At 37.9% G+C, this 22,747-nt stretch overlaps 1 protein-coding gene across 2 annotated transcripts; it reads right to left on the reverse strand.

The window, feature by feature from the left end:
* Positions 1-10,599: 10,599 nt before the first annotated feature.
* LOC149820771 (protein LURP-one-related 8-like) lies at positions 10,600-22,528 on the reverse strand. Of its 2 annotated transcripts, none has more exons than XM_089983308.1 (3): positions 22,181-22,528; positions 18,613-18,834; positions 10,600-10,722 (listed from the first exon to the last, which is right to left on the reverse strand). In XM_089983308.1, the coding sequence occupies exons 1-3, from the start codon at positions 22,469-22,471 to the stop codon at positions 10,705-10,707; spliced, it is 531 nt and encodes a 176-aa protein (XP_089839434.1). In that variant the 5' UTR covers positions 22,472-22,528; the 3' UTR covers positions 10,600-10,704. The 2 variants fall into 2 exon arrangements, with proteins under 2 accessions (XP_089839434.1, XP_089839433.1); XM_089983307.1 differs by lacking the exon at positions 10,600-10,722 and adding an exon at positions 17,049-17,234.
* Between the last annotated feature and the right edge of the window lie 219 nt (positions 22,529-22,747).

A 22,747-nucleotide genomic window follows, 5' to 3' on the forward strand; every position in this document is an offset into this window, starting at 1 on the left:
CCATATTTCTCTTTTTGGTTTGTTTGTGTATCTGGTTCAGAGATCATGGGCCTTTAATTTGGTTACGTTTGAATGATATTGATTAGGATATCAGTGAATCAAGTAATAACATATTAAGTACAATCCAATAAAACAATGATCAATTATGCATGTTTAGCATGCATCAGCTGGATCCTTTGCTAGAACATGCGGATTGATCACATTATCACAGTTTTTAGTTCCGAAACCCTATTGTCTCTTGCACAAATGCAGTTCTTGGTAGATTTTTGGTTTTGTTACCAATGACCTATCTTTACATGACCTGTGTATTTGGTGGTTCATTCAACAAATATTGAGTTCATTTGTGTGAGTTGAGTAGCAATTTGATGCAACGACTTTGCAGAAGCAGACGTTTGCATGAGTCTTCATAATTCTGTGTACCATCCTGTCAAAGTCTGGGCTTATTACTTGTTCCTTAATGAGTTCTTTGGTGTATACTGTCTTAATGATGATTGATTAATTCTGAGCCTGGAAGAGGAAGTGCACATTGAATGAAGACTATCCATAGGACCTAATCCAAAAGACAAGTAAGAAGCCCAGTGGTGCTAGAAAAAATTAATTGCCAGTTGATTGAAGATTGAATAAAGTGGCTCGGGTGGTTCAGAGGATGTCCTGAAAGCTATTCTCAAGATTTTAGAACTCTTGTTATTGTGGGCTATTGGGCTAGATGGATCAGGTTCAAGGTGCATTACCGTTCATTAAGGCTATGTTTGGGAGCCTTGCAATGGGATGAAAACACGGTTTCAGTGTCGCCAAAATATCGTTTTGCCAATGTGATGTTTGAGAGATGGAGTTGCCAAAAACATCCTCTCATGAAAGGTGTTGAAGTGTGATGTTGGGCCTGCCAACACCAATCCCTACGCATTGGTTCAGCAACACCACTGCTCTCAAACAGCAAGAGAGTATGAGAGCACGGTAGAAACCACAACACAACTTCCGATTCAACGCTCCCATACATAAGCTAAAGATAAAATGACCAAAAAGATATGAGATTTCAGGGCACACAAGACATAAATGGAGACTCAGATCAAATGGTCTCAACCTGTAGACCTCACTGTTGTCATTTTCTGCAAAAACAATTACAGTAAACATACCTGATGACGCCATGGTGTGCGAATGCTTGGTGAGTTCGGCATTCTTCTTAGCTGGTCGACGCCCACGATGAGCCCAAGCCTTAGGTCGATGGTGAGCATGACCCTTTACCATGAAAGCCTTATGTGGTATTTGGGGTAGGCTAATTGCTATGAATCTCTCATCATTTTCATGGCAGCCTACCCCTTATATAATGGGAGAAATAGGCAGTTATGTGAATGTGGTCTTTCTACATTTACGTAACTCCTACCCATTAACCCCATTATCTGGCCCACTAATGTTGTCAAACCGGGTCACCTTGTGGGTTGGACCCAAACCCATTATGTTCAACATTCTCTCACTTGACCCATTGACACCAAAAGTGCATTAAATCGAGGTTTATACTATTATCTCGATTTAATTCTTCATATGGGTTCATATACTACCCTTTATCACAAGGATGAATCATATGAGTCACGTCGATGAACACTTTATGAAATAATATATTCTCATGTACTACATTATAATTCACCTTAGTGCTTAAGCATGTTGAAATTACCTTTATGAATAGGTTAGTCTCTTACCTATTCTATTGGTCCTTTAATATTGTTATTCTGCTATTCTCTCTAATTCATATGAGAGATTCTTTATACAAAATCAACAATACACAAAACCATAGAGAATCAAATTCATATACACAAATGTGATCACATAATGTATTGTCATACATCAGAATGAATAAAAAAGACCCATCTCCTTTACATGTTGAGAATACAATCCCAGTGCTAGCCCTTTAGTAAGGGGATTCACAATCATTTTCTTCATCCTAATTGTATCAATACATACCAGACGATTCTCAGTCATTTCTTTAACAACAAAGTATTTTAACTCCATGTGTCAACACGAGGTTGAACTTTTGTTATTATTTAAAAAGACATGGTTGTTTCATTATCACAAAAGATCTTTAGTGGTATCTCAATAGAGTCCATAATACCAAGACTTATAATGAAGTTTTTTATCCAAATGGTCTGTGATAAAGTCTCGTATAGAGTAATAAATTCTGCCTCCATGGTATGAGCAGCAGTGGTAGACTGCTTTCTACTTCTCCATGAAACATCACCACCCGCTAGTAGGAAAATGTATCCAGTAGTAGATTTTCTACTGTCAATGCACCCTCCTAAGTCCACATCAGAGTATCCAACGACCTCTAGGTGGTCAGCTTTCTTGTAGATTAACATATAGTCTTTCGTTCCTTATAAATAACGTATGACCTTCTTTGTTGCCTTCCATTACACAATGCCTAGATTTGACTGATATCTACCAAGCATTCCCATAACAAACACTATATCAGGTCGAGTGCAGGTCTGTGCATACTGCAAACTGCCAACTGTCGAAGCATATGGGACAACTGTCATCTGAGTCTTCGCAATATCATCCTGAGGACAGTCTTTTAAGCTCAATTTATCCCCTTTCACTATAGGTGTCGAACTAGGAGAATAATTCTCCATCCCATATCTTTTAAGAACCTTAATGATATAGGATTTATGAGAGAGGCCAAGGACACCCTTAGTTCTGTTATGACGGATCTCGATTTCAAGGATATAAGTGGCCTCACCCATGTCCTTCATACCGAAATGAGAGAAAATAAAATCTTTTGTTTCATGTAATAGACTCAAATCATTAGTTGCAAGAAGAATGTCATCAACATATAAAACCAAAATTATGAACTTACTCCCACTAGTTTTTATGTAAATGCACTGATCAACAATGTTTTCAGTGAATCCAAAGTTCATAATTACCTGATTAAACTTTTTATACCACTGGCGAGAGGCTTGTTTAAGTTCATAAATTGACTTATTCATTTTATAAACTAAGTTATTCGAGTCATCTACACTGAAACTAGAAGGTTGTTGCATGTATACCTCTTCATCCAGATCCCCATTCAGGAAGACAATTTTCACATCCATCTGATGTAGCTCTAAATCAAAATAAGCTACGAGGGCCATGATTATCCTCAATGATTCCTTAGTTGAGATAGGAGAAAAAAGTCTTATTATAATCAATGCCCTCTATCTATGTAAAACCATTTGCAACAAGCCTAGCCTTGTACCTCTCCACATGACCTTTAGAGTCTGTTTTGGTCTTATAGACCCATTTAAAGCCAATAGGTCTAACTCCATCAGGTCGAGGTACAAGATCCCACACTTGGTTCTTTGCCATAGAGTCAAACTCTTCTTTCATGACATTGATTCAATGTGTTGGTCTTTCACTTTCAATGGCTTATGCAAATGTAAAGAGATCTTTATCAATGTCTATGAAATCATTTGACTCTTGTAAATACACCACATAGTCCGGATGGATAGCAAATTTCCTGATTCTCGTGGACCTCCATACAGGTGTTATAGGAGGTTCAAAATGAGCCTCTGTATCCTATTGTTGTTGTATATCCTCATCAACAACTGGATCTAGTTGAAATTGATGTTCATTAACCAAACTTTATCTTACATTATCCGAAGAGACAATGATAAAAAAAAAGTTGAGTCTTTATCCTTAGCAGGTGTGAAACCTGAATCCTGCATTTTCTCAAAATCAATATTTTGAGACACATCTATACCAACAGAATCATTTTTAAGAAATCTTGCTTTATCTGTTTTCACTATCTGTGGTGTATGAGATGAAAAACCTAAAGCCTTTTGACCTTTCTGGATAACCAATGAAGAAATCACTAGTTGTCCTAGAATCAAAGGCTTTTATATGTGGGTTATACAATTTAGCTTCTGCCGAACATTCTCATATGCGCATATATGATAAAGAAGGTTTTCTACGTGTCCATAACTCATAAGGAGTCTTTTGAACAACCTTTGTAGGACCTTATTCAAAATATACACTACTGTCCTAAGAGCTTCACCCTATAAGGTCAAAGGAAGGTTTGAGTGATTTAACATCGCTCGAATCATTTCTTTAAGCGCATGGTTTCTCCTTTCAGCTATACCATTCTTGTAAGCACTACCAAGCATGGTATACTGAGGTACAATGCCTTTCTCTTTTATAAACTGCGCTAATGACCCTTCATTTTGTCTCATCTTAGTGAAACGATCATAATATTCACCACCTCTATCAGACCTGACAACCTTAATAACTTCATCGATTTGTTTCTCTACTTCTTTCTTGAAGTTCTTAAAAACCTGAAGAACTTTTAATTTTTCAAATAATAAGTAGAGATACATATACCGTGAGTAATCATCTATAAAGGTGACAAAATATTTTTCACCCATATAACACGGTGAAAAAGGGACACACATATCTGTATGCACTATTTTCAACTTTCTATTGCTGCGTTTGACATCTTTCTTATACATGTTAGACTGCTTAGCCTTTATGCAGTCAACACATGACTCTATATTCATAAAATCAAGGAATCCAAGCATTCCCTCTTTCACGAGTCTTTGGACTCTCTCTTTCAAGATGTGTCCTAACCTTCGATGCCAAAGCAAATAAGATTAATCATCCTTTATGTCACATTTATTTTCAATCATTGTGTTCTCAATGAAGTGAGATTCTCGAATTTAGAATTTGGTTCTTAATCGATACAAACTATCACACATATATGCAGAACCTATATTCATTGATTTTTTCATAATAATAAGCTTGAAATTTTCAAATTTAAATACAAATCTAGACTTATCAAGTTTTGAAATTGAAATCAGGTTTCGACTATATGATAAAACATAGAATGTGTAGACCAAATTCAATATGAATCCCGACTCCAACACAATTCTGCAGGTCCCAACGTTCTTGACATGTGAACACATCCTATTTCTTGAAAAGATGCTTCTTTTATGCTCTGTTGGTTCCTTCTTGTTCAGAAATGCCAACAAAGAGTTGACAATGTGTACTGCAACACCAAAATCAATCCACCAACTATGCAATAGAACATGAATTAAATTTTCCTCATGAGAAACAAATGACTTATTACCTTTATTTTTGAGCCACTTCTTATACTTCAAACAATCCACCTTCTTATAGAAGAAACTCTTTATAAAAGAGCCTCTTGACTGGGATTTAGCTTTCGCCTGAGAGTTTGAACTCTTTTCAGTGACTTTTTTTTTATTCTTCTCCTTGAAAGAGCTTTTCTTTGACCTCAACCTCTATTTATTCTTATGAGAGGTCATATGTGCACTTGACACCCTCTCACCCTTCAATCTCCCATCTTCTTCAACACACTTGCCCAAGAGGTCATTAAAAGACCACTCATCATTATATGTGTTGTAGGAGATTTTAAAGGGTTCATACTCAGTAGGTAACGAGGTCAAGACCAGACGAATCAAGGAGTCAGAGATGGCGAACTTCATGTCATTCAACTGAGTCACAATATTCCTCATTTCCAAAATATGCTGTCGGATGTGACTGTCGCCATAATATTTTATAGAGGCTAATTTGGACATGCAACGTATTGGACCTTGCCTTATTAGAAGTGATGAATTGAGCTTCAATGGATCCTAAAAATTCTTTCACTGTCCTGCAGTGATGAATGATGCCTCGAATATTCTTAGCCACCCGAGATTGCAAAAGCAACCGGCTAAGTCTGTTTGAGCGCTCCCACTTCTCAAAGGCAACCTTTTGATCGACTGTACTCTTCTCTGTAGGAGTGGGAGGTTCGTCAATTCTAAGGGCCAGATCTAAATCCATATAGCCCAAAGTAAATAACATGACTTTTTTCCAATCTGAAAAGTTAGATCCGTCTAAAAGAGAAATATTACTAGAACCGTCGATAATGAAGGAACTTGATACAACAAGGACAAAAAACGGAAAAACATTAATATTATTGCTCAGACGAGACTTATGTTGAAAAGGTAAAAGTGAGACCCCTTATTTTCACTTTTTCTAAAACAAGCATAGTTGAGCCATTATCGTTCCACTTTGGTGGAAGCGATAATACTCATAGTTGCTTTATCTCTTCAATTCTCAAGAAATTGACTTCAGTTGGTGAAACTAGCAGATCATGTATCTAGAGACAATTCAACACTGTACCTTTAGGTACAAACATTTTTCATGGGCTGAAATACACATCTACTATCACACCCTGTGTAAATTTAGAACACAACGACCTACCTTTGGGTAGAATCGATGTTTCATAAATTCACATACAATCATAATAATGAATTTCAATATGGTTCAAAGAATCCTTAATCAACACGAATCAGATCACTTTGGTGATTACATGAATAAGTCAATAAAGATCTTTTACCAAAAACATATTCGTATTGTGGAGCATGCCCATGCACACATGTAAATGCGTGTATATTCATGACAAAAATACAAGTTTATGCTTCAACTAATATGCATAAACTAATTGTCATAAATTTAGTTATAATTCATGCTTAAAACCATCATGCACAACTTAACCAACACAAAACACATGAAATAACATGTATAATTCATGCATTATTTAGAATAGATGCTTTATAAAACATAAAAAATAATAAAAATATGCTCATATGGGTAAAACCCAGGGTCCTCAAGCAGGAACCAACCTGAAAATACCATGAACCAGTCTGAAACGATCTCGAACCGGTCATCAAAGGGTCCAAACCAGTTTTGAACCTTATGAACTAGTACAAAAAATGACCAAAAGTTCATAAAACCCTATAATTATATGCTAAAATCCCTGTATCTTTATATATTTATGAAAACAAGGTCTTAGCATCTCGAAACCGATAAAAAACTGGAAGGAACCGGTAAAAAATAGCTCTGAACCGGTCTCAGAAAGGACTGTATCGGTCCCGAATCTGGTTCAGGTCAAATAGTGTCTGAACCCTGCAGAAGCATGGGTCCAACCCGGTTAAAAATGGACTCGGTCCTAACTGGACTTGGGTCTGACCTGATTCAAACTTTACCCAGGTCTGACCCGATCCGAAATGGACCCGACCCAAAATGGACCCGGTCTGAATGGGACCCGGGTCTGACCCAGTCAGAAATGGACCCGGGTCTGGCCTGGATCAGACCCAAACTCAGAATCATAATGGGTCCGGGTCTGATCCAATGAAAAAATGACAGACCCGATCCACCCGAAATGAGTTTGGATCGGGCGTGTTATCGGGTCATAAAGCCAGATCTGATCCAGCTATCAGCATTAAAACAGAAACCCGAGGGTTTCTGTTTTACAAAAACTGAGAAGCCTTTTGGTTTCTCTCTGCAGGTTTCATGGCGACCCACGTCGTCGGCCTGCTCACGGCGGAACCCGTATCGACCCTGACGGCCTCCAGCGACGCATCCCCCGACGACAGGTAAGAGAGCCATTTTTACCCTTTTTTTCTTATTTGTCGCCGGAGCAGCCTGCCATTGCCGACGACCTGCGTCCCCCACCGACGACCCACATCGCCTCACGATGATCGACACCGACGAGGGCCTCATCGCGGTCAATAGTCGTTGGTGATGGCGACCGGTAAGGGCAAAAGCCCCTTCGACATCTGAGATGAGACATCGACGATGCTGCCAGGCAACCAACGGTGTTGGCAAGGCTGTTGTCTTTCACGGACCTCTCAGCTCTCTGGCGAAATGCCACTGGCCGAAAACCCCAGCCCGACGACTGAAGTAGCAAACAAGGTTTTGAAAATAAGGGTTTTCAAAACCTTGGTTGTCACATGTCACCGGATGGATGTCAGCTATCCGGCGAAAACAACTTCCCCCCTCTGGCGACGTTATGAGACAACCCCGACAATGGACGACCACCCTGCAACCTGACAGTGTAGGGGTTCCCCGGAAAGAGCCGCACGTCGCCGGGACAACAATCTCCGTCGCCGGGACAACAATCTCCACCGGCGGCCGACAGGACAAGGCATTGGTGATCGACAACAACCCCTATTCGCCTGTTGTCACTGAATGTGTGACTCCCCCTTTGGCTCCGACGAAAGCTGCAAAGGGGTACACACGGATCCACAAACGAACCTCTTTGAACAGGCATACACATGTGCCGGCCCGGTTCAGTTACCTGTCGGCACCGAGAAAAACGACAACAATCTTGAGTCTATGTTAGCAGGCTTGAGTTTGCGTCAATCATCGAAAGGGCCAACTCGCACCCATGTGCAACGAAATGTGTGGTACTTGAGCCCATAACCCAATGTTGGCATTTCCTGTAAAAACAATTACAGAAAACATACCTGATGATGTCATGGTATGCGAATGAAGATGCTTGGTGAGTTTGGTGTTCTCCTCAACCGGTCGACGCCCACGATGAGCTCAGGCCTTAGGTCGACGGTGAGCAGGATCCTTTACTACAAAAACCTTATGTGATATTTGGGGTAGGATGAATCTCTCAGCATTTTCATGGCAGCCTACCCCTTATATAATGGGAGAAATAAGCAATTATGTAAATGTGGTCTCTCCACATCCACGTAACTCCCACCCACTAACCCCATTATCTGGTCCATTAATGGTGTCAAACGGGGTCACCGTGTGGGTTGGACCCAAACCCATTATGTCCAACACTCACAGCTGCAATGTTATAAAGATACCTGGAGACAAGGACACGCGAGGCCAATTCAACTAGTATGTTCAAAATATTTTCAGAAAATAAGACACAAAGACACTGATTGTTTTTTAATCAATAAAAATATTTTTGATATTAAACCTGAGTTCTAGTTGGAGAATGGGGTTATGATTCACTAAAATAATATTAAAAGTATTAAAAACTGGTGGTTGATAATATACTTGACAACAACGATTTTGACCGTTGTGAAAAGACAACCCTTGCTGTAATCCATGTCACAGCTGGTGACACGTCATTTAGGGCACGTATCACCCCATGACACGACACCTAATGGTATTAATTTAAGAGTCAAGAACTAGAAATATGGGCATTTCCCAACATTTTTTTGCAAATCCAACAACGTGGATGTGCTTGGTATGGTGAATTTGCTAAGAATCAACCATTGGATCGTGTATTTTCAATGAAAAATGCAATTTTTGAATGGTTGAATATATATGACGATTATGAGCTATTAATTTTAATAGCCTTAAAAAAATCTCGTTTATGCATCAAAATCGGATGGTTAAGAGCATATAGATCACATCCGTATGGTTAGATTCAAGAGAAAAAAACATCCATGAAAATCGTAGCTCACACGTTAGTTCTCATCTTTCCAGTTCTCATATTCTAGTGACTTATATTAATGGTGCCGGTGCTTTTTAACAACATTTTAATATAGCTGCATTTTTACATGTTAAAATGCCGGACTGGCTTAACAGGAATTTCCGCCCTTTAGAACAGTTTTTATTGAAATAAAAATATTAAAATATCCATGTCACCATATCATACTTATCAAAAAAAGAAAAAAACATGTGCCAGTCCATACCCATATAGTCTCTGATACTATTTTCTCCATGTCCTTTTGCCTGAGACACAAACATTACGGAACTGGACACTTTTTCAAGAGAAGCTGTTTGGTGCAATGCAAAAAAAGAAAAAAGTGATCCTCCTGTTTACCACAGCAACGCGTGTCTTATTCAAACTGGGTGCCACTAATTTTAACTGGTTATTGGCCAGTTTCTTGTGGGGCCCAACAACATGACATGGGACAACATGGTTGGTATTCTCGGAGCTCGATATCAGATAGGCCACAAGCAAGCAATTCCGTAAATCGGAACATCACCATGATCGAAGATGTTTACATGCCAGACATTTTTTTTAGATATAAAAACACTCATTGTAGGATTAGGCATATAAAAGTTTCTTGTTTAAGAGAAACGTGCAACCAGTGTGACAAATATCGCGAGATTTATGAAAATCTTGCGATAATATCGCGAAAAATTGCCTGAAAGTTTAAAACGGCAATTTCTCACGAGATTTACAAAATATCGTGAGATTTATGAAAAAACATAAATACCGTGATTTAAACGCAATATTTACATTTTAAACAGCTATTAATCGCAAAAAAAACATGTATTTTTATTTTAAAATAAATTTTATTAATATTTTCTTATAAAAAATAATTTATATATTTTTAAATTATTTTTTTAATAGCCAAGATTTTGCCGAAAAAACATGAGATTTATGGTTTTTTTTTCAATTTCTCACAAGTTTTTGAAAAACGAGAAATTGCCAATAAAAACGTTTGTGACTATGCGTGCAACAACTGTACCTAAAACATGTTTTGCAAATAAGAGAAATGAGTTTCTCATACAAAGTAGGTTTCCCATGTGATGTGAAACGAGTTTATCATGTTCTAGGAAACAGGTTTCTCATGCATTTTTAGAAGTTTCTAAAAAGTTTTGAAAATGCTAGGTTTCTGATTTCGAAAACAGTTTATCAGAAAATGGGTTCCCCGCGTGCAAGTAGAGTTTTCGGTAACCCTGATATGAACACATCTGGCTCATTTTTCACATGGTCTAATGAGGAAAACTTTATCCAACTTCGGGGTTGAAAAGCCTTACACGGCATGTACATCATCAAGACTACATGACATGATGCATCATCCAACCATCTTTTTCTTCCTTTGTTAATAAAAGCAGAATAGGAGGACAAAAATCTACTTGGGGAAGTAGCAACTGTACAAGATCTTAGTGATGTCCATATGCATCGATTTTCTAGCTAATTTAACATAATACCTGCAACTTTTGAAAAGTGCAATGAAAGTTGGTCAAAGAGATATATTCTCATTAGAATATGAAAGTTTATGTAAAGATGAGAACATGCTACAGTCCCTTGATTAAATGGGATAGTAATAAAGTTGAAAAAGCTAATGACATGAACATTTATATAAAGATAGCAATATAGAACAGTAACTTGATTTAATTGGGCAATAAATGCAGAGTTAAAAATCGATGGGCACACAGTTTGGATATATGAATTATGAAATTTCATGGTAAAATTGTAGAGTTTGATACCCGTGGTGTGCATCCCTTGACAGAAGGCTGAAGACAACAGAAAACTATTCCCGGTGGATAGAGAGAACACTCGTGGAGTTTTATGTAGTGAATACTGGGTTGGGCATATGAACAATAGATACTCCGATCAGATCGGCTCCACTCGTATAAGCTCGTTAGGTAGTAAGAAATATATTATACAGATTCTACATGTATTTTTTTGTAATTCTATTTCTTCCGGCGCAGAATCAATGTATCTTTTCTACAAACAAGCCAACTCAAACTCAGCTCGTTTAACTCAGTCTTATTATGAGCTCGAACTCTGCTTGGCTTGCCACATAAACGAGCTAAGCTTGAACACCTCAAGCTCGTTTCGTTCAACTCGTTACCAGCCCTAGATACCGACACAATATGGCATCTCTTGGCCTGCAGCAAGGAGATTTCCAAACCAGAGTAGTAGTTTTTCCTTGTTATCAAGAAAACAAAAATATCTTATATTGCAGCTCACTTAGTTTTGTTTCAAGTTTGTGATTGGAGACACCGTTGGTTTCCTGATTGTCAAAAAATACAATAAGAGTTGCTCCATGGAATTCTTCCCTGGAGAACTTTTTGAAAGTGGATTGGAGGGTTGCACTTTTCTTCTAATTATACGATATATGAGGTGATAGATGATGAAAGGAGAGTGGACTTTCTGTGGTAAGTTGGTGGTATTTACAACTAAACATCAAAGATATAGGATTGCAAGATTCTCAATAATGAATGAGTTGAATTGGTTCAGCTGGGTTGTCGGTCAGTCAGTTGGATCATGTTAAAAGTTCAAAAAGTTTGCTTCTCAAGAAGCCTGTTTTTGAAGCATAGAATGACATGCTTACATCACACTTCAAAAGCTTTATGAGCAACTAGCTTCTTGAGAATGGAAATCTTATATATATATATATATATATATATATATATATATATATATATATATATATATATATATATATATATATATATATATATATATATATATATAGAGAGAGAGAGAGAGAGAGAGAGAGGTGCCTGACACTTTTTGTGCCTACGGCATGCCTACCGAGCTTGAATTAGGGTTTTCAAACTGTTTTTCAAAAATCTGACCCTGTCGGATGTGTTATGCATGATCGATTTGCTAGGAAATCACACTTTGATCATGCTTTTTTGAGAAAAAATTAATTTTTTAAGCATTGAATATTTTTAAAAATTGTAAACAGATTATTTTAGAATCATATAAAAACCTAACTTGTGTTGGACAGATGATCCAAAAGTTGATTCCCACAAAATCAAGCATTTATATCCCATCCGTATAGTCAGATTTTAGAAAAAATAGAAACAATCTTTCCAAAGCTTGGTAGGCACGCGGTAAGCATAAAAAAGCATTAGTCACCTACCCATTAATTACTCTCTTTCTCTATTTATATAGGGAAACTGAAATATGTTTATCAACCAAATATGTTTGCTGGTATGAATTATAATTTTCATAATTTTTTTTTGCAAATTTAATCCCGCAGATGGGTTCGGCATGATCTATTTATTATGATTGTTGGATCATTGTAATCAGATCAAGAAATGCAATTTTTTATGCTTGAATATTTATGAAAATTCTAAGCCATTGATTTTCAATCCTTAAAAGATCATTCTTATTCATTATAATTGAATGATCCAAGAGTCTATTTCTATAAAACCAAGCATCTAGATTACATCCACACAGTGAAATTTTCGAAAAAAAAGTAAAAAAGCTTATGAAAATCTTGGTTCATACCAGAAAACATATTTGGTTGGTAAACATGTTTCAATTACCCTATATATATATATATATATATATATATATATATATATATATATATATATATATATATATATATATATATATATATATATAAAAAGACTGTATTTATATTATTAAAGGTTTTAAAAATACATTTAAGTAAAAGCACATGCTCTATCTACTTTTTTTTTACTTCTTATTCACTTCTCTCATGGATCACATGTTAAGTCATTTTGTAAATACTTCTTCCCGCTTCAATTTTTTGTGCATTGCTTCTCATGCTCACTTCATTTAAATTATGAGCAAGGTGTCTAAAAAAATTGTTGTGGACTGATTGAAGCGGATCCAGTGTTTGGAGCTGAACACTAATAAAATGTTTGGCACAACATTGGGGTGACACGTACCCCCTCTATTAAAAAGGGGGCATCCATGCCTACAGTTCTCCCCCCTTTTGAAAGGGGTGAACACTTTATAAGTGTCTGCCTGTTCGCACGGGACACTAGACCACGCGTAGGAACTACTGATGTATTGGATGAGATGTTCTTATTAAGAGGAACCCAAATGGCTGTCTTGCAAGAGTGGATGAAGGTTTTTTTTTATGATGAGGAACCCTCGCTGAAGCGAGGAAAACCCTTGGTGGGGCCCCAAGACCACCTTGTCTTTAGTGGCCCAACTTGTCTTCTTGAAAAATGTTTCTGTTTGATATATGTACTTTTCATAAGAAAATGTTGAACTGTCATCCCTTGCCCTTCCTTTCTCATCACGAGTGAAACAAATATCTAGGCATTATGGTAAGAAAGTGCTATACTGGCAAAAGTAGTCTTTAATTTTTTTCACCACCTACTATTTTTCATGTGCAAATCCTTCGTACCTCCCCTTTTTATGGGAAGGCTGAGCTTGCAAGATTTTTTTGAAATTTGTTTTCATTCCCATGAAAGGCCTTTTCTTTCTATAGGTAAGGATGGCAGTGGACCGGGCCGGGGTGGACTTACTTTTACCCTCGCCTCACCCAGCCCAGCCCCATGATCGATCTTTATAAGAAAATTACTATTATACCCTTATACATATTATAAAATCTTATATATATATATATATATATTTCTAACTTTAACATAAAATCTTTTCTCGAATCTCTCATCTCTTCTTCCTCTCCTTCCTCTAACGAGCAGTGTGAGCTCTCATTTCTCTCCTCTCCTTCCTTTAACGGTAGAAGGCGGCAATGATGGAAGGATCGAGAAAATGGGGCTCCACCCCGCCTCACCTCGTTTGGATTGGAGATGGAGGACATGGACTAGAGATGAAAGCTAAAATCAAAACTTGTGTATGAATGGAGGCAAGGATGGAGGGCAAAATTTTGAAACGGGGATGGGGTGGAGACTTTGTCCCCTGCCCTGCTATCCCTATGTATAAGAATTAAACAAACCAGCCCTTAGAATGAATTTGACTATTTGAGAGCCTTGGATCTCAGATTTGAATATCTAAAATTTTGTGAGGAGCTACTGATGTGGTGTGGGGTCCATACCAGAGTTACCGGAAGCGCATGTCTAGTAGGGAAAGCGTGATTCCCCGATACGTGCTTCGGAAGCACGAAACACAGTGCTTTCGAAATGCATAGGGAAGCATGCATTTATTTTGGGAAGTGCATACCCCATTAATGGGGTATGCATATCCCTTTAATGGGGTACACATATCTCTTTAATAGGGTACACATACCCCTTTAAAGGGGTACACACACCCCATTAAAGGGGCACTGCAAGGTGAGATTTACTGTTTTATCTTTTTTTTTTAAGTTTTTTTTCAAAAAAATTTAAAAGAGGAGTTTTTTTAGTAAGGGCAAAAAAGAGATTTTTAAAAACCCATGAAAACAATACTCGAAAGGGGTTAGGGTTTTTTTTTACGCCTCTGCTGAATCTGAGTCTCCTTCTCCCTTCTCTCCTCTCTCTGTCAACCGATCGACGAAATCCAAAATCCGGTGACCTGCACCGACGTCCGACGACTTCCACCGACCGATGATGAATCCATTCAAGTACGTACTACGTACCCATTTGTCCATCTCTTCTCTCTATCTCACGTATCTCCATCTCCTCTCTCCATCACGTATCTCCATCTCACGTAACTCGAAAGTAGCATGCAATTTCATAGGACTAAACAGGAAATGTAGGCGATAGAGTTGCCACCAAAATGTAGCTTGCATCCTCACTGCAACTCACACTCCTGATTTTGCTGCCTTCCATGAGTTTTCAAAAGAGAAAGAGGGGGAAACCGAAGAATAGAGGTTTTCCAACAGCTCACGCTCCGTCAAGGGAGTTCACCATCCTTGAATGTCGTTTGTTCCTCTACGCAGACATACCAGACTCTGGTTGTCGCTCTCTCTTCCTCCCTAATCTCCTTCTTTATTCCCTTTCAAGAGGGTTTCATTTCCTCTGTTAAGGGGGCGGGTTACACTGCTTCGTTTGGTGGTTCCCAACATCGATTTTTGGGGTTTTTATGTAATTCGATTTAGATCCATCAGATTTTTGGTAAGAAAAATGGGTTGTCTCCAAGGGCTTCTGGAAGCACCAACTGCTCGTATCGACTGGTTCAATGGATTTACTTTACACTGCAGAATCTGCAAATAAGCTTTACAAGTCAATAGGATTTTCTTCTAATTTTTGCACAGTTTACTTCTTTACTCTTTCTATCAACTCGTTGCATCAGAGCCACTCAGTTTATACTGTCAGAATAGTGCTATAATGCAAAACATACTAATGTATGTTATACTTTCACGATCAATATTGTGTCTATTTTCTTTTATGTCTTTTATCCAGGAATTAACGTGTGATTTTTGTAATCTATAACATCCTAATGGATCTGTTTCTTGTTTGATAATTTGGGTAAATAGATTTTACCTTTGACTGATAACATGATTTCAATTTTCAACTTTCATTTTTTGCTAGTATATATTAATGTGCTTACATTTATGTATATAAGCAATGCTTTGTGTTCGCTTCCGAGACGCTTCCTAGGTCGCTTCCCAGTTTGCTCCTAAGTCGTCCCGCGCTTCTCGCTTCTTAAAATTTTAAAAGTACCTCGCTTCTCGCTTCCGCTTCCCGCTCCTGCTTCCTCGAGTGACAACTCTGGTCCATACCTAGATGCATGGCCATTCAAACATTGTATGTCAGATCTTAACTTTTTAAGGATCTAAGATTCATATTTTCATAAAAATACATGGATCTTTGAACCCATAGATCATTGTCTCTCAAATCCTATTCCTCATATTTTAGAACTAAGGCATTCAAACACAGCCTTTGTGATCATAACTTTTGGGTTTTAGTGCCTAAAATGCCTTTACCTTCTAAAGAGAGAATTAGGTGCATTGTAATTGCATACTTTTAGTGTGCTGCGGAGATACAGCCTATCATCTGTGGGTCCCAACAGCAAATGGTGGGTGCTAAGGTGCAGCAACACACTTTAAAGTGTGCAATCACATTTCACTTGATCTCAATTCAACTTTCTATGCTCTTATAAATAAGACCCCAAATCAACTTTGTAGATATTAAATTTCGCAACCCAGGTTTCAGAGGTTAAAGAGACCACAAATCATCATAAAGGGTGATATATATCATCTATGTCACATGGACACTCCCAAAAGAACGTGGGGCACGGTGTTTTGTGCAAATTCTTCTAATAGTATATAAGGGGACACGAAAGTTCAAGAATCCCTGTGACATAGTTCACCATGCATGCCCTGTAATTAAGGGTGTCAACGGGTCGGGTTTGGTTCGACATAGGTGAAACTACACTTGGACCAGATTTTCGGGTATGGTATTGGGTCAGGACCCAGGGTCTAATCAGGTCTATTACAAGAGAAACCATACCCAGATCCAATACGAACTACATGAACCAGACCCGATAAAATAACATTTTTATCATTTTTACATTGAAAAATTATGGGTCGTAATCGGAACTCGGGTTGGGTCTGGGTCTGGTATAAAATTTCACAAACTATACCCGGATCCATGTATTAATTGAACCTTTGGGTCTGGACCTGAATCTTAATCAGGGTTTCTTATTTCTCACCATACCCGGACCCTATTTGGTCCGGGTCGGTTCTGGGTCAACCAGACCTGTTGACACCCCTACCTGTAATCCTTGCCTGCAGGAGCCATCCTAGTCTTATTTGCCCGTCAGAAATAAAGTATCAAGAAGGATCGGTTGTTAACAAAAAATTCTGGTTGGTCTTTTTTGTCATAAAAGAAAGTCATGAATGAAACTCTTATTACTTCATTTACATATTGTTAGAATTTGACCATGGATTAGAGTGTAAGAAAAAGAGAGAGACTTCTTGTTGGTCAAGTGATATGGATCATTTCATTGCGTGATTGATGATGACGAGCCCCATGACAATTGCTTGATCAATTCCTGGTTGCACACACAAACTGAGCACGTCTTTGCCCAATGCCACTTTTGGAATGTTCACGCACTTTTGATTAACCTGTCAATTACAGATAAACAACCATTTATCTTTCGTTTAAGCGCGTTATCAATAGGGCTGGGAAACAAGCCAAGTCGCTCGTGGCTCGGCTCATGTTCAACTTGTAAAGAGCTCGTTCAAACTCGTAAAATAGGCTTGGCAAGCTGAATATGAACAATTGGAATTCAGCTCAGCTTGACTCGAATTAGCTAGTTAAGTAGTAAGAAATCTATTTTACATGTATTTTTTTTTTTTTGTAATTCTATTTCTTCCAGCTAGAAAACAGTATTTTTTCTGTAAACAAGGGGGTTAGAATTTGGCTCGTTTAACTTGGGCTGGTTATGAGCTCGAACTCGGCTAGGCTTGCCACAAGAAGGAGCCAAGCTTGATCACTTCAAGCTCGTCTCTTCTCATAAAGCTCGTTTACGAGTCCTAGTAATCACACACTAATGATTACTGCAATTAATTGTTATAAGTTAATTCGATGAAAATATTAGAACAACGGGTTAATAAACCATAGTTTTCAGATAGCAAAGTTAGCTGTGGTACTGTCATCCAAACAGCAAAATCATGTTTCCCGAGTCTTTCAAAAACCATACTCGAAACTAGGTTTTAAGAAAACCATGTTTTGCGATCTATCATCCAAACACCCCACCTTAGTATATTTCAAAGACAAAAAGAAGTATAATCCATAAAAACTAGGGCCTCTTTCTATTTCTCATGTGGCACTTCTCTTATCAGTATTGGAGCAACGAGCTATGTCACATGGACACGACAAAAAATGACACGGGACACAGACTCTTGTGTAGTTTTTAATTAAGAATAGCATACAAGGGGACACTACACAGGGGTATATAAGTTGGTGTGTCCCTGTGACACAGCGACCAAGCAGTTGTTGGTGCAACATATGGTTCATAGTCCCACTAACAACAAAACATGCATGAAATTAGAAGTATCATTATGGGAGTAATGGGTCCGTGCTAAACCCATTTGGTGCTAAACCGCGTGCTAAATGGGTTTTTTAGGCATTTTTTATTATTTTAGATGTGATACTTGATTTTAGAGGGATCAGCTCTTGAAGCATTTGATTCCAACACATGGGTGGGATTTTATAAAGTTTAAAAAATCAATGGTTCAAAATCTTTATAAATTTTTGAGGCTCAAAACATCATTTTTTTTCATTGAAAACACATGATACACTACAGGTGTTGATTCTTAGTAAATCGATGATGCCCAACACATTTATGGGGCCGGAACCGCATAAAAAGCACCGGAGAAGCCCAAATAACCCATTTAGCATAAGGTTTAGCACAAACCCATTTTCCATCATTATGGTACCACAAACAAGACATATATCATGTAAGGAATGCTCTTTGTAAGGAATGCTAAGTTCGATTACCTCTGCTACTGGGCTAGAGAGAGAGTTTGGATGGTAAATCTTGTAGCAACCTTGGCCAGGAGTGCAAGCAATAAGATAGTCCATTTGGGTGCCACTCACTGTGATCTTATACCTTGAGTTCCCAACAAGACCCTTGGTGGCTGTAAACAGTGGTTTAGCTTTGCCAGCCAATCCAAATAAATCTCCTCTGAAAGCTTCCCATCTTTCTAAGATACTCAGTTTCTATTAAAAGACAAAAATGGCAGGTTTCATCAGTATAGATCAGATGAACCACTAAGAGGCACTTATGCATGCTAGCAACAAAGCTTAAGAGGTTCAATTTAGTACATTAATAAGTTAATAAAGCATAATTCCTGTTTATTACTTTTCTTTTAGAAAGAAAAAAGGGCCAATATATAATCTCAATTTTCTTATAAGGTCGATAATCCTTTATTTTTCATTGGGAAATTTTCAAAGTGCAGCAAAAATTTTCATTTTGAAATTGTTAAAAACACACCTAAAACTGACAAAGACTCAGATGTCACTCATTTTTTGCACAGAGATAAAAAAATATGACAAACATGGCTAATTCATGACGAAAATTATGAAAAATCTGGCCAATTATTTTTCTGGATGATTTTATTCATTTGTCGCCTAAAAAATTTGGCACTTTGGTCAAATCACTTGTCTAAGTCACCTGAAAAAAATAGGCACCATGCAAGCTGTTACCTGGAAAAATTAGACTTCATGACTTTCTACCAAACCAAAGAGCAAAACTGTTAAGAAAATAATAAATTGGCCATGTTTGTTATATTTTCTAATTCACAGTTATTTATGGTATTGTGCTAAAAATTAGTGCCATCTAATATATGTCATTCTATGCACTTAAAATTATACTCAATTAATCAAATCCATGTCAATCAATTTTAAGTCGGTCTTCTCTTCTTCGAAGCCAGTAACTGTGAAGCAAGCTTACCATTAGTATCCCAAGTTGAGTTTTGAGGGTGAATTTTGCAGCCATTTTGCACGCCTTTGCTTTCTAAATTCATAATAGAAAGCCATCCATTCTCAAAACCTCTTTCCTTAAACCAAGAGGCAACTAACCCTTATTCGAATCTCAGTCATTCATTCAAAACCAACCACCTATCATCCTGATAAATCTTATATACGTAGAAAACATATTTGGAATATCTGCCCAAAAAACTACAAATAAGGGTGCTTCCCTTCCTTAATAAGGATCTGAAATTTGTCTCCCCTAAGCAAACTTCTGTCTTGAATTTTGAGGGTAAATTCACTATACCTTCAAAATCTTTTTCTTTTTTGATAAGCCAAGTTAGGCATGTTTCCTTATTATTACTAAAAGGCTTGGCGCATTCTTGAAAATATTTTTCTGAGGATAAAAAATCAAATATTTGATTGCAATCTTGACAGAAGGAAACCTTTTTCTTTTTAATTAACCATGACAAAACTTAAATGTAATATTGAACCATTTCAAAAACTTACAGTAATAATTTAGGTGTCATTTTTGAAAATTTACTGTTTTCGGAACACATGGTGATGACAGGTATGAATAGGAAAGAGTGACGATGGGAAGAGTTTTTTTTTTTTTTGTCGAAATTATTTCAATCGACAAAAGTGATCTTATAATTAAAGAATCAATCGATGGTTAATGCAAGGAATATTTTAAGATTTTATATTATAGCAAAGAGTGCCTGTCAACCGCAGATTGGAATCCTTCTGTCCATGATAACGAACTCTATGACAAACCGCTGGTATTTTGGAAGCAGTTAATGATCGCATGGATGAACGGCATCAGGGTGGCCTCTGGCGGATCGCTCCGACATGATAACGAACTCTATGACAAACCGCTTTCACTTAATATTATCATAGTTAAACACACAAAGACAATCACTTAATTTGCCTATCTTTGCTATAAAGACTTATATATATGATTAGGTTGCACCATATATATATATTTTTTCTGATAAATGATTTTTTCTGCCCTTTTCATATTTTTTTTGCAGTTCAGCCCCATAAATGTGTTGGGCATGGTCGATTTACGAGGAATTCACACCTGAATCACGTGTTTTCAATGAAAAAAAAATGATATTTGAAGCCTCAAAAATTTATAAAGATTTTGTACAATTGATTTTTCAAATCTTATAAAAACCCACCCATGTGTAAGAGCTGATTCCTGTTAAATCATGTACATACATCATATATGTACAGTCAGAATTTAAAAAAAAAATGAAAAAAAAAAACATGAAATACTCATTCAGCACGTATCCATTACTCTCTCTATATATATAAAGAGATTTTTGAGTTGGCCCTTGTACCAACACAAAAGGACACTTAAAAGGGTCAGATGAGGTCCACACAGAGCGCCAGTCAGAGATGCGTTTGACATCACATGGAACGTGACTAAGTTGCTGAACTTAAGTTTTTTTTTTTATGCCAAAGTGAGAAAAACCCTGGGTGGAGCCCCACGACAGCCCTGCCTTACTTGACCCACATGAACTCCAAAGTCTTCACATTAGATAAAAACGGCCCCTTTATACTTTTTTTTTTAAGGGCGAAGGTTGCGTGATTCCTTGAGCCATTCTGAATGACTAATCTACCTTCAGTTTTTTCCTACGAAAAACTGCCTCGCAATTCGACCAGGCCCCACTTGACTAGGGAGTAAACCCAGCTTCAGCCTTGCAGCGAAGGATGTGCACTTATGGGCTTCGAACTTATGATGTCCTGTCAACTTGGTCATGCTCATGAGTTTGCCCCTACCAGAAGAGTTGGAGCCTTCATGAACGCCACTAATAACTAGCAAGAGACTAGTACACGTACGGTAATTAATACTCTATGGAGCCATAGCTCTGGCAATTGAGCTAGAATCATATAAAATTAATCAAGCACAATAATGCAATGCATAAAAGCACGTTATCAGTATCGGTGCGTATCAGCGATACACATCGTATGGACAGAAAATCGATACGCTTCACCCATAAAACCGGCTAATTTTTATAAATATAAAAAATATTAAAAAAATAATTTTAGCATTGTTTTAATAGTTTTAACACATGTCACGTTATGATTGATACATAATAATTTATTATTATTTTTGGTCCGATACAAAATGATTCAGTTGAGTATAGGTATCGGCTGATACAGCAGAATCGGTGGCCAAAGGATTCAGAGCGGATACCGATACTGACAACATTGATAAATGTGTGGGATAGTACTCAGATCAAGCACGTTATTACCATGCTGCACAGTAGTCAAGTATGATAATATGATACATGGTCCCGGCCCTACCAAAGAAAGAGATGGCTGATTTTGGCCTTAAAAGACCAACTATCAGGACTACCAAGCTGGATCCTCTATAGTATCCAATGAGTTAAGCATGATCGCTCTCTCCCTTTTCTTTTAAGAATTGATATCACTATGCATGATTTCAACAATACCAACTTCGAGTAGAATCAGAAGGGGAGAAGGTAATAGATTGATCAGGAACAGTAGCAAAACAGATGAACATCTAATGTATCAAGGAAGGCTTATGGTAGACGAGAGTGAGTAGGTGATCTGGTGCAGCACGTACCTTGCTGGGCCGGATGGTGAGGAGAACGTTTCCGGAGAAGTCCATGAGGAGAGTCTCCCGGGGGCGGTCCGATGCGTAGTTGTCGACCCGGAAGACGACCCTCCCGTCGGAACCGTAGACGGTGTAGCCCTTGCCATTGAATAGCAGAGACCTTCGCCATATGGTGAGGGTGGAGGGAGATGGGGAGCAGAACTGAGGGAAGAGGATGAAGTTGTCTGCGATTGCGTCGTCGTCGGAGGGAATGCCGTCGGGCTGTTTACGGTGACCTCCTCTGAGGGGAGAGGCAGCCATTGGATATGTGAAGAGAGCAAGGTTTGTAGAAGTTGCACCGTTCGTGCTGCCTCTTGTGCAGTGTAATGTGCACGAGCTCTCTCTCTCTCTCTCTCTCTCTCTCTCTCTCATAATAAGAGATATTTTAAGATATTTATAGAACAAGCGCTCTCTCAAGTCGAGAGAGAGAGAGAGAGAGTCGTATATGAGAGTTCGAGTAAATGGTAGTGGGCTTTTCTTTAAAAAAAAAGTTAGTGGGGCCCACATTTCTGGAAAAACACATGGGCCACAAGAAAG

The sequence above is a fragment of the Nuphar pumila genome, chromosome 12 (genome assembly GCF_984573655.1).
Source record: "Nuphar pumila chromosome 12, dmNupPumi1.hap1.1, whole genome shotgun sequence".
Classification (NCBI taxonomy): Eukaryota; Viridiplantae; Streptophyta; class Magnoliopsida; order Nymphaeales; family Nymphaeaceae; genus Nuphar; species Nuphar pumila.